Here is a 12,259-nt window from a genome sequence, read left to right as displayed (position 1 = left end):
TTATTTCATCACGTAAAGTAGATGTAGTATAGTTACTTGAAAGTTTATACAAGGTTCTGTTACACCAGTGAACATCGAAACATAAAAATGGTGAAACAGAAACTTTTAGTTGAAGTTGAAGAAAAAAAGAGACGAGGTTCCGAAACAGTGTGAAAAATGTTCGTACTACATTTTGAAAAAGAAGAAAAAATATAAATACATATTTGTCAAAAAGGAAACAGGAAAAAACAATGTAATTTATTAAGCACAGAAGGAATACAGAATCAAATAAAATAAAAATCTTGGAGAAGAAAGAAATCTTAAGTTAAAAGCACAGAAACAGTAAAAGGTAATAAGAAGAAAAAATGGAGCTCTTAGAAATTAATCGAAACAAGTGAATAAGAACAAAACAGAAAAGCAAATAGAAGTAATAGTGAATAAGTTAAGAAAATCAGAGACAAAATCAATAATCTGCTAGTCATAGAAGAACAATAAACTCTAAGGAAAGGAACTAGAGAAAAATTGGTGAGGGAATTGTTCAAGCAAATATGGCAGATAGGAATAAACAGACATTCAACAAAAGTATACCTAAAAGGAAACAAAGAAATTGGGAATACATACAAGTAAAAATAGCTTACCAGTAGAGAACCGCACAAACACAAGAAACAAAATAAAAACTATTTTTTGAAGTAAACAGAAATCATTTTTGAAGGTAGAAGAGTAAAAAGGAAAATGTTTTTTAAAAATAGAATTCCAAAATATGATTTATTTATAAATTAAAGATAGACAATTTAGGAGTTCTTAAAGAATGAAATATAATAAAATGTATAAAAAAGTGTGTCGGACAAAAACCCTGAAAAAGCAAAGAAAGATATCTTCTAAAGTGTGACACTTTAAAGAAATTTGATTTTGTAGAACAGATGAAAATATTAGATATGTTTATATGACTTATTTACCATTATTTCTATATAAGGAACCACTACCTAAAAATTACATTGTTGTGTTAAATTATTTTGTTTTGTAACATCAAGGTGTACTTCATGATAGAATAATAATTCAAAACTTACATGAAAATAGAAGTGGCACATCAGAAAGATTTCTTGCGAGGGACAAAGAACATGCAAAATTTGCCTAGGAAAGCCAATATGGATTAGAGAAAATAAAAGAAAGAGATCGTATTAATAAGAAACTCATTATAAAGCATTAAAAGATATAAATAATAAAAATTTAAGAAAAGAAAAGCTGTAAAAAAGAGGATGAATAAATATGGCAAAAAAGAAGGTAAAAGAAATTTCAAATTCAAAAGTTTGTGTTGCAGCTTTCAGCAAGAACAGTTTGTACAAAAGAAAACCGTAAGAAAACTGAAAAATCTGTAATCACATGTTGCAAACGTGAAAAATCAAACAAAGACTAAAATAAATACAATAATGGGACAATAATATTCTCCATAAGTTGTGTACATATTATATTATTAAATTTAATATTAAAATATAGGGAAGAAATGAGATATACCAATTGAAAAATAGAATAAAAATATGTAAAATGAATAGAACAACCTGTCAGGAAAAAACGGAAACAAAGAATATAGAAATTGAAATAAACAAAATTATAAAACAGATTTATTATTTATTACATTATAACAGAAATGAAGAAACAAACAATGACAATTGAAGCGAAAAATTATACACACATGTAACAAGGAATTGAAAACGTTACAATACTTATGAGAAGAATATAAGTGTATTAACAAGCAGGATATCGTGACAATTACAACGTTACCAAAAAAGTTTGGGGAACAAGGGAAGCAAATGGAAGCACGAAATGGGAAAAGCTGGTAAAGTTAGTATCAACAGAATAATTGCATGCACACCTCCTTGCTAAGGCTGAAAGATACAAAAATAAACGTTTACCACTATTCCGAAGGTAAGTTTTCTCAAATAAAATAATTTTTATTTTAATCATTATGTTTGTTAAAAAAAAAGATATTCTTGCTCAAAACATAAGTTTGTAATTTGATTACATAATTTACATGACTGTCAAACCACTGTCGACGAATGTAGAATATATTCATATATTGAATGATGTTACCTCATGATTTTTACGAAGGAACAATATTTTATAGAAACTTAACACACAATCGGTTAACCATTCAATTTCGTAGAAAATACGTTGCCAATAACATTTTTCATTCCTTTTCACGTGTTATAATTTGTACTTTTCTGTTTTCTACAAAACAGAAAGAAGTGTTCGCACACGATGCGGTGTACGGGTCTATTCAGCATTATTATTATTGCTGTCGACCAGAAGTTGTCTATTCTTCGGCGTCCTCTGCGTCTAAAATACTTTTGAAAGAAAATGGTTGAAAGGGGTGACCTTGACCATCGTAGAACTTGCTCATAAATTCCACCCTGAAATAAATAACTTACAATAGTTAACATATCAAACACGCATTACTTGTTAGCATAATTAGTATGGTTTCAATTGTAGCATACAATGTAATAATTAGATTTTTTACATTTTGCTTTTTTATCGAAATATGAAAGTCACCTTCAGTTTCTTTATCATAAAGCTTCATTATGGTTGAAGGGAAAATTGAATCTTGTATATGGGGTGAAAAACTAATAGTTATCGAGATATTCTCTACAAATGATTTTTGTATGCCAGTATCAAAGACAATGATGTACCGATTTTATGTTTGCAGTTAATGAACTACTATCTCAATATTGAATTAATATTTAATTTCTCGAAGTGAAAGAAGTCCGTACGTTACACTAGTCAATTCTTCTATTGCTGAATTGAGCAATAGAAGAATGAATTCTTCTATTCCTGTAAATGAAATGTACCATACGCCCTTCTATTAGACCAGAGCTGCTCAACCTGCCTATCAGCGGGCATGGCCGCCCGCCCATACCCGTGGGCACAGTCAGTGTCGCCAGATGAGGGGAGGGAGCACGAATTGAGGGGAAAAGTTATCCTCTCTTCGCCAGTACCGGAGTATGCACAACGGAGACGAAACGCGTCACTGGACCGGGCCGTGGGGGAAGCATGGGGAAATAGTGTGGTAGAAGGGGAAATTAGGGTGGGGGAACAAGTCTTGATCTGACGACTTTGGGCACAGCTACGGGCAAAGCTACGGGCAAGTGACTTAGCGGAGTGGGGATAAGCCGTAGCACAGCCGCAACTGGCCACATGGCCGTGACATTGCACGTGACAAATGCACGCAGCCTTGCCCCCAGGGGCGTGGCTTCGGGCACAGGGCAAGAAAATCGCTGCCCGTACGACAGAGATGGGCAATTTTTTATCTAAAATTTTTGGATAAAAATAACCTATCTTTTATTATCGTATCTATGTTATCTTTTATTTGTATTTATTTTTTTAAATATATATTCAACATAGTTTATCTGTAAGATACTCTGCAGAAATTTCATTCGTCATCTGTAGTTTATTGAATCTCAAAGTATACTTCGTTATAACGGTGTATGCGTATTCAACGTCTTTAGCGGCGAGAAGTTATTCGAGAGGCATTATCTGTGAGAAATAGCTGAGAGTTTTAAACTTATCTTTAATCATTATCTTTTATCCTTAATCCGTCAGATTTTGGCTACGGAAATTTATATGTGAGATTTCAATGGAACGATTTCATCTTAACTTTGAGATTTATTCGAAGCTCAATGTAGCAGGACGATTTATTCGATTGTGTCATTCGTGACGAGCATTCCGAAGAGATAAAAATCACATGTATCTTTATTCGTCATTTTTATTTGACTTCAAATAACCGACATCTTGATTCGACGTTGCCAAGTCGTAATGCGTACGTCGTAATACGTAAGTACGTAGTACGTGCAGTGACTCTAATATTCGGACACTCTTAGAAGGACGATAATTTTTGTAATATTGGACCATACGACTTGAATTTTTATGAACAATTAGAACATTTAGAAAACCAGAAAATTTTCGGAGAGACAAACGAATAAACTTTCCAAACCAAGCGCTTGAGAGATAAAGTTACAGATAAATTCTCGTTTAAACAGCAAAAGATACAGTGTATTTTATCTAAAACATATTTGAATAATTTTTTATTTACATACTGCCCATCTCTGCCGTACGGGCAGACACTGAACAGCTCTGTACTTAGAAGACACTAATGAGACACTAATTCAATGATGCAATTGCGTTTCTACTTACCAATGCAGTCGAAGGGTGTGAAGGAAAGCAGACAACCCTTCCATCATTACCAAAATAGCGAGGGTAAAGAATGCCCAAGCAGCAAATGTTAAAAACAACAGCACGCTTGATACATAATTGCCCTCTGTAGCGCCGAGACCTTTCCTTAATACCATTGACCACAATACTTCTGACAGTTGTCCGTGGGCTAGCGACAAGGCCCACAGACGCAAATAAGAGGCAGTGTGCGATATCGTCGAAAGAACGTATTCTATAGTGTGAATGCTTTGGTGGATCATAATTTCACCGAACGATTCTTCCTCATGTTCAGAACCACCTGCGGCTGGTTCACTAGTTGAAGCTATCGTTTGCGTAGCGTCTGACTGTAACTCGATATCTTGTGTTCCATTGCTCTGAAACCATCGAATCAGTCGATTATACGGTAGTGCTCACTTAAACGCCAGATAAGATGGTAAAAAGTGCCTAATATCCTACCATACCTAATCCGATATACAGCGAAAGCCGGTCTCGAGCCTTCGCCGTATATCGGAACAAGACTGTAGTGAGCAACGACGAAATAGACGTAGTTTGTCGAGTATTGACGGTTGAGGTTCGAGGTTCGAGACTTCAAAAGGATGGCACGAGCGTAAAAATTAAATGTGCAATAAAGAAAATTTCAGATTCACTAATGTTTGTTTTACCTTGTCAAATGTGAAACTAGTAGGTTAGTGAGATTTTCCCGATTAAAATGAGTCCGAACATGGCGTAAGTCAGTCTACTTTCATAGACTTTATCATACGTATGTATGTACTTAATTTCGTTGTTTACATTAAGTCTACAGGGTGCCCCAAAAATATATTTCCTTGAAAGAGGCGATTTCTGAGGTCATTTGAAGTAATTTTTTCCTGCGTGAAAATGCTCTTCACTGCTTTGTTAAGGAGTTATTAACGAAAAATACAGACCAATCAGGGCGCAACTACAGGTTCCGCTGAGCGTGGAGTTGTGTTGGCATTGCCCAAGACAGAATCCCTCCGCCCTAACCGCGCTTGGATTGGTCCATGTTTTCGTTAATACTTCCTTAACAAAGCCACGGAGAATATTTTCGCGAAGGAAAAACTTACTTCAAATGACTTACTTCATTCAAACTTACTTCATTTTTGGGACACCCTGAATAAAGCTAGTCCGATTTACGTCCTGTTTAGACTTACTTCAATCAGAAAAATCTCAACAATCCACTGGTGCATCATTTGAAAAGTTAAGACAACAATTACTGAATTTAACCAAACGAACGAATGCTCATTCGCCCCCAACAAATTCGTGCTCGTTTAAACGTCGAACGCGAGCAAACGTATAAAAGATAAATAAAATTACAGTTCGCTTAATCCTGGACTATTCGAGTAAACAATATTTACTTCTGAAATAATGACCATCTTCGCAAATATTAGATGAACAATCGCATTTCAAATAGATGACGCTCACATACGATTAGAACGACTATAGTCATCCTTCGTGGAATTCGGTGCATCTACTTTGGACTGAGCGTGTGACGAAACTAGTTACAGCAATGACATAGATGCTCTTATTGTGTACACTTACATGAAGCTTTCCTTCGGATTTCTTGCTCCTTGATATTAAGAAATAGACAGGTTTTCCAAAGAGCATCGTAGGTATACACACTAAAGCAACACCAATGCAGACATATTGAACAATGGCTTGACCAGGGAACATGTATTCTGGACACCCCGCTGGCATAGTCGCGTGACCTTGCAGTATCATGTTGATGAACGTGATCAAAACAGATGGAGCACATGTTGGAGTGTAAGCAAGGTCTGAAAATTAAAATACAATACACTTAAGTATCAATAAATATAAGTCATTTTATGACTATGAATAAAATTTGTTACTAGAAAGAAAATACATTCTTTCGATATAAGACAATGGGTCGGGATAGCTTCCGACGTATTGCGGAAAAGGGTACCTATTCGGTTTGTCATTGTACCTGAGTGGATGCCTGAGTGGATGATAATTCGTTGGAAAATGATAAAATACGACATACCCTCTCGTTCTGGTGCTAGGCGGAGTCGAGCGGACAACTTCAAAAGAAAAAGAGGGGATAGAGATTTTCTTGTCGCGAAAAAACATTCTTGTCTTATATCGAAAGAGAACTGTACTGCATTAATATGCAAGGTGAATTACCTAACATTTTCACCTGACATGTCGTCGTTATTAGTAATGATACGAGAAAACATGTAAGGGAAAAATCTTGCTTCAATGAGACAATTATCGAAATAGAAAAGATTTTTTCTCAAACTCACATTGTAAACTCACATATTTCGATTAGTACAAAGTTATGGCTTATGAAAAGATTATATACATTTGAACTTGTTTTTGTTTGAATGTTGACCTGCAAATGACCTTCGGAGAAATTATTTTTCGAAAAGCATAAGTTAATGTACCAAGACGCTGTTCATGCTTCTGGTACTCTAATAGGGTTCTATTAATTTTTGTAGATTTTATAATTTGTTATATATTTTTGTTGTTACTAAAAATATATTGTATTAACTATTATAAATTTAGAGCATCGACTGCTTTTTGAACCAACTGCAGTATTGAACAAAACTTGAAACATCTTTCCTTACACATTCACCTTGCACATTAACTTTATTTCAATATAAATAACCCCATAAAACGGAGTACGGTTTTAACTCATAATTTACTTATGTTTTCTCTTTTCTGTGACTTTTCTTATCGAAGAAAAGAATAAGAAATAATTATATGCAGACGATGGGTTTTACACCTGCATTATTTTCTACTGGTTTACTTAAAAAGATAGCTAAATAAATTGAAAATAGAATCTTTACCTTTTGAAGCAGCATTATACAAAACCCATTTGACGAACATCAACACTACGAGATAGAAAAACAACACAATAAGAAAGAGGAGCTGTGGCAAGAATTGGAAAAAGAAGTTTGAATACTTCTTGAAATACCTGGAAAGAAAGAAACATCGTTATAAATGCATTGATAGAGCATATGCAGCATGCAACAAAAAAAAAAGTGACCATATGAAAAATATGATTTTTTATAAGAAATTACGTGACATAAATTAACCAAAAAGGCGTATCTTCTGATTATGTGAACTTATATCTGACGAATTGAATTCAGTTCAGGTTTGAATTAGGTTTCAATTGTATCTTATTAAATCTGACTGAAGTGTATAATAAATCAGGCTTGGGCATTATTGAAATAAATTATTTGAAAAATAATCGTTAAGATAATGTATTATCCTATTTGGCTACATGTTATTTGAAATAATCATATGTTATTTGAACAGTCATATTTGAACAGTTATATTTGAACAGTCAGATAATTTTTTAAAAATTATTTCATAATTTGAATCTCAAATGAAATTCAAATAATTTTTCATTTTATCTTTCATTTGATCAAATAATTCGTATTCTCAAAAATTCTATTTATTTCGTTTACTAAAGAACAATTTCAAAAATGAATGTTGGCTAACTTTAATCATTAAACTACAAAAATTAGAACATCTAAATTTAATAATTTATTTATTTACTTCAATAACCTCTTCTTGAGGTGAGACTATTTATTATTTAATTTCAACAATATAATTGAAATAAAACATTATTTGATTTAAATGCCAAATGAAAATAATTGTTTATATTATTTGTAAAATACAAATAATAAAGTATTGAAAATAATTCATTATTTCAAAACATTATTTGTTATCTTATTTCAAATGAAACGTGCCCAACCTTGTGATAAATTTGGTTGAGTAATAGTTGTATTTAACTTATAGTACATGAAAAATAACATTAATTCAATTAAGGTAAGAGATCGCATATAGTCAGTCACATAATTCATGGTGCACACTATATGAATGCTAAAAAATTAATTTTGGTTTATGAATTATAAACGATTAAAAATGGTGAAAATTGCCGAACATATGTAAATAAAAATGCAAAAATAAGCTGAAAATTGTGAAAAACATCAGTTTTCACAATTAGTTGAATTGCTTTGACGTGGTTTGATATTCATACCTATGTTTTCAAGAAATTAAGAACACGTAGTCAAAATATTAAAATTGGTATGAATTTATGAATAAATTAAAATAAACTCAAATTCGGATGAACGTTATACAGGGTATTCGACTACAGGTGGGAGAAAATTTAAGGGGTGGGCTCCATGATAATATAAGACGAAAATAAATAATTAAAAAATTGCGATTTCGGCTTTATTTTTTAGTTATTAACAATTCAAAAACAGCCTAAAATGCGGCAGCCCGATCAACAGATATGTGGATTTTTGTTTTTGTTTTTGTGGATATTTTTGTGGATACTTGCACTTGTGAGTATCCCGAATAAATTATGCCCTTATTCCCGTGAGGATCACGAATAAATTACTTCTGTGAGTCTGATTTTAAAATGAAAGAACATTGACCCCTTCTACTCGATAATTTCATTGTTTCAATTAATGAATTGTTAATATTTAAAAAGTGATGCCAAAATCGGAATTTTTTTTATTCTTCATTTTTGTCTTATATTGTCATGAAGAACTACTCCTTAAATTTTCTCCCATCTGTAATCGAACACCCTGTAGAAGTTCCATAAAACACAATTTTCGCATACTTTATCGGGAAAAAATGGTCACTAATTATTTATAATTAATTTTAGAATCATTTTCTATCGTTGTCCAAGTCACACTCTACGAAGAGTGACATGGTACTCCTTCAGAAGTAAATGTATTCATCGAGAGTTATAGACACACACCGTTTTTAAAATATAATTTTGAGATGAACGTTTCTAAAGTTTTAAATGATGATTCCTACAGCTTGTGACCTAGTTGATAATGTTATAAATAATTTCGGTAATTACGCGAATATTTACATAAGAAGTTTTTTGAAATGTTCGTAAAGAATGAGACTTTCAAAATTAACTATTAGGGAAATACTCAGCTATTGCGCGTGCTATAATTTTAATAATTAAACTTACATAATATTGTAGACACTCATGCAGACGCCAAACATCATGTGCACAACTCCAAAGATGATGGACAGCTTCATTTTGTACGAGTTTAAGAATATAATCTTGTTCTCAGCTAATACCCAAACTGGGTCCACACCAAACGGATACGGTGTTTGTTTATAATCACTATCAGCAGCCGGATCCAACTGAAGGGCATCAGCACTATTTATGGTTTTCATATCATACGATATGACCCAACTAGATCCGAACAGGTTAATGGACTTTGAGAACACGTCGTTGTAGATGAGGCCGGTATAAATAGAAAATATACCCATTAAAAGTATAATATAACGACCGGCAAAGAATATATTCCAAATTTCGGACTTCGATTTTTGCGCCATAAATTTCTTCTCCTTTAGTACCATAAACAGGCCAAACAGAGTCATAATTACACCTGCATTAAAAATAAACGTTCATTAGAATTTCAAGGTTGAAGTCAATACTTCATTAGAATTTACTTTTTCTGTGGAGGTATGCTAAAGCAGAAGTATGTATTAGACAGTTGCAAAAGTTCGTGCCAGACTTGAAAATAAAACTCAAATAGTTACATTTTGAAATAATAATTTTATTAATCAATTATGTCTACAAGAACCTTGATTATCTGAACCATCGTTGATTGAATTCTCTGCTATTCAAATAGGGTTCACATATATAAAAGGATTGATCTAAGACGATCCATAAACAACACGACTTATTGTACAAACCGGTGAGGAATTATTGTCTTTAAGTAACAGTTCTAACATCAGAACACCAATAACTTCTTGATCAGTTTGAATAATGGAAAGTCTACTGCATATAGTCGCCACCATTTTCTGAAATGTCTCCCTACGTTTTACAAGTTGGTGGATTACCTTTTTTGTAAAACTGCAGGGTTTTTCTTTGAAAGAAATCTTTTGAAGTTTCTGAATGATCGGGCACGAACGTTTGAAATCATCAAATCATGAAAGAGTATGTTTTGAAATACATGTATTGACTGTTGAAGTATATTTATCAGTATGAATGTGCCAATACTCCAAAAGAAAATAAATTAAGTCTTAATTATTTACAAAATGGCGACGTTCTTAACTCAAATTACTGATCTTTTAAAAAATAAAGGAAAAACGATTTTTCTTTTAATTTTAGTTCGTGCGATATCAGGGTATTTACTGAAAATCCTCTCGAAGTTTCAAGTCAATTAGTTAACTAGAACTTGAGATATTGTAGCACCTGTTTCGAAAAAAGAGGTATCAAGAAAACCACATTTAGAGATTCAACTATGAACTAATATACACAATGTATAAAGCAATGAATGTATATCGCAATGGGAGATGCATACTTCACACGCCCATAACTACATTAATCTTGCGGATTCAAACAAATCCTTTTGCACCCATATTCTTTACCACTAATACTTAGAGAAAAAAAGTAAAAAAATCAATTTTTAAAAGATAAAAAACCGGAACATTCGCTTAAATTAAAGAGTGAAACTTGACACATTATACTTTTTTCTTATAAGCTATCAAGCAATTTAATTTCTACTTACCATGGCCAGCATCACCGAACATGATACTAAATAAGAAGGGGAAAGTGATAATTGTATAAAGTGCTGGGTTAACTTCACGATATGATGCCACTCCGTACGCGTCAATTAGGTTTTGGAAACCTCTCGTGAATTTATTCGTTCTGTTAAACGTTGGCGGACTCTCGTCTGTGTATATAACATTGAGGAAAGATGGCATCGTACTACCATAGGTACGCTGAATAATATGAAACAATAACAAAACAATAACAATCATTCAAGCATGTCAGAAACCTCCCATATCCGAACTAATAGAAACACAAAAGTGTTCGGATAACAGAACAACCGTTTTTTTGATATTAAATTTCATTTATTTAAATCAAAATCTAGAGACTATGAAATTCGTATAATATTTAAGGATCCCAAAACATGTTGGCTGTTAATTAGCTAATAAACAATAATTTAATAAATAATTATGACCATTATTTTATTAATTATTATTAATTAACAATTTTTTATTTTGCATAAAGATCCGCAGTCTAGCTACGATTAAGATTCGTACGACTGAATACTAGAAACTATTCATACATATGTACAGGGTGATTCAAAATTATGTGTCGTGATCACTATACATAGCGTGTTTCTGCATCTCTGAGTGAGGATCTGTTAAAAAAATGGACTGCAAATCGCAATTGAATCTCAAGGTCAAAATTGTTTTTTATTGCATCGTATAGTTCCTACTCATCCCGACGAACAAAAGTCTCAAGAGAACTATGAGTCTCAAGTCAGCCGTTTTCTTAGAAAACGACTCTAAAGTTTCGTAAACTATTTTATCCATGGTTCCTTTGAGACTTTTGTTTGTCGTGATGGGTACTATAGGATGCGATAAAAAAGTTTGACCTTGAAAAAAGGATCAAGGTCAATTTTTCAGTCTATTTTTTAAACAGATCTCCACCTATTCAGAGGTGCAAAATTATGTTATAATGGTCGCGACATATACAAATATCGCTGCGAAACGCTGTTTGGATAATAGAACGTTCGAATATTAGGGCATTCGGATACGGGAGACTCTACTGTATTCTGGACAATTTCATTTGAATGCTAACCGATCCTTCAGCAAGACAGTTTCTCACGGTATTCAGGTCGGATATTGGTACCCAACATTCTCCTATAAGGCATTTTTTCGAAACGTCCATGTTGAATAGATTCATCGTATGGTAAATCGCTTTCATCTTTTTAACCATGATTGTCCAATTGGGCAGCTCTTTAGCTACATTATGCAACACACGTTGACGGTGATCTCGTGTTTCATTGAGAACCTAAGAAATAAGCGAAAAGATGAAAAAAATTCACATTGCATACAGTGGTTCCATAATGTATTAGCACGCTCCTACTGATAATTAGATTGTCGTAATTTCGTTAAGAAGATCGTACAACGATACGATCGACGAAGAACAAGTTCGGTCGTGTAAAAATCTCATAGTGATCCTTATGTTACTTTCATTGAAAGTTCAGTAAAACATCAGAAAAAACTCAATACATTAAATTTGAAGCGGTTGTTGTAAAGGGAGAGC

At 33.0% G+C, this 12,259-nt stretch overlaps 1 protein-coding gene across 3 annotated transcripts in view; it reads right to left on the bottom strand.

Moving 5' to 3' along the window:
* Positions 1-1,903: 1,903 nt before the first annotated feature.
* The window catches only part of Vha100-2 (V-type ATPase subunit a family protein Vha100-2), a 78,534-nt gene continuing 68,178 nt past the window's right edge, over positions 1,904-12,259 (bottom strand). For all 3 annotated transcript variants that reach the window (XM_076791673.1, XM_076791672.1, XM_076791674.1), the window contains 7 exons: positions 11,792-12,004; positions 10,710-10,923; positions 9,155-9,581; positions 7,005-7,132; positions 5,740-5,972; positions 4,165-4,556; positions 1,904-2,387 (listed from right to left, as the gene is read on the bottom strand). In XM_076791673.1, coding sequence (XP_076647788.1) covers positions 2,291-2,387; positions 4,165-4,556; positions 5,740-5,972; positions 7,005-7,132; positions 9,155-9,581; positions 10,710-10,923; positions 11,792-12,004 — 1,704 coding nt within the window. In that variant the 3' untranslated portion in view covers positions 1,904-2,290. The remainder of the gene's footprint in view (positions 2,388-4,164; positions 4,557-5,739; positions 5,973-7,004; positions 7,133-9,154; positions 9,582-10,709; positions 10,924-11,791; positions 12,005-12,259) is intronic.

This window comes from Halictus rubicundus, chromosome 8, assembly GCF_050948215.1.
Source record: "Halictus rubicundus isolate RS-2024b chromosome 8, iyHalRubi1_principal, whole genome shotgun sequence".
NCBI lineage: Eukaryota > Metazoa > Arthropoda > Insecta > Hymenoptera > Halictidae > Halictus > Halictus rubicundus.
The sequence above is the reverse complement of the archived record's forward strand: the minus strand, read 5'-3'. Positions and strand labels throughout refer to the sequence as shown.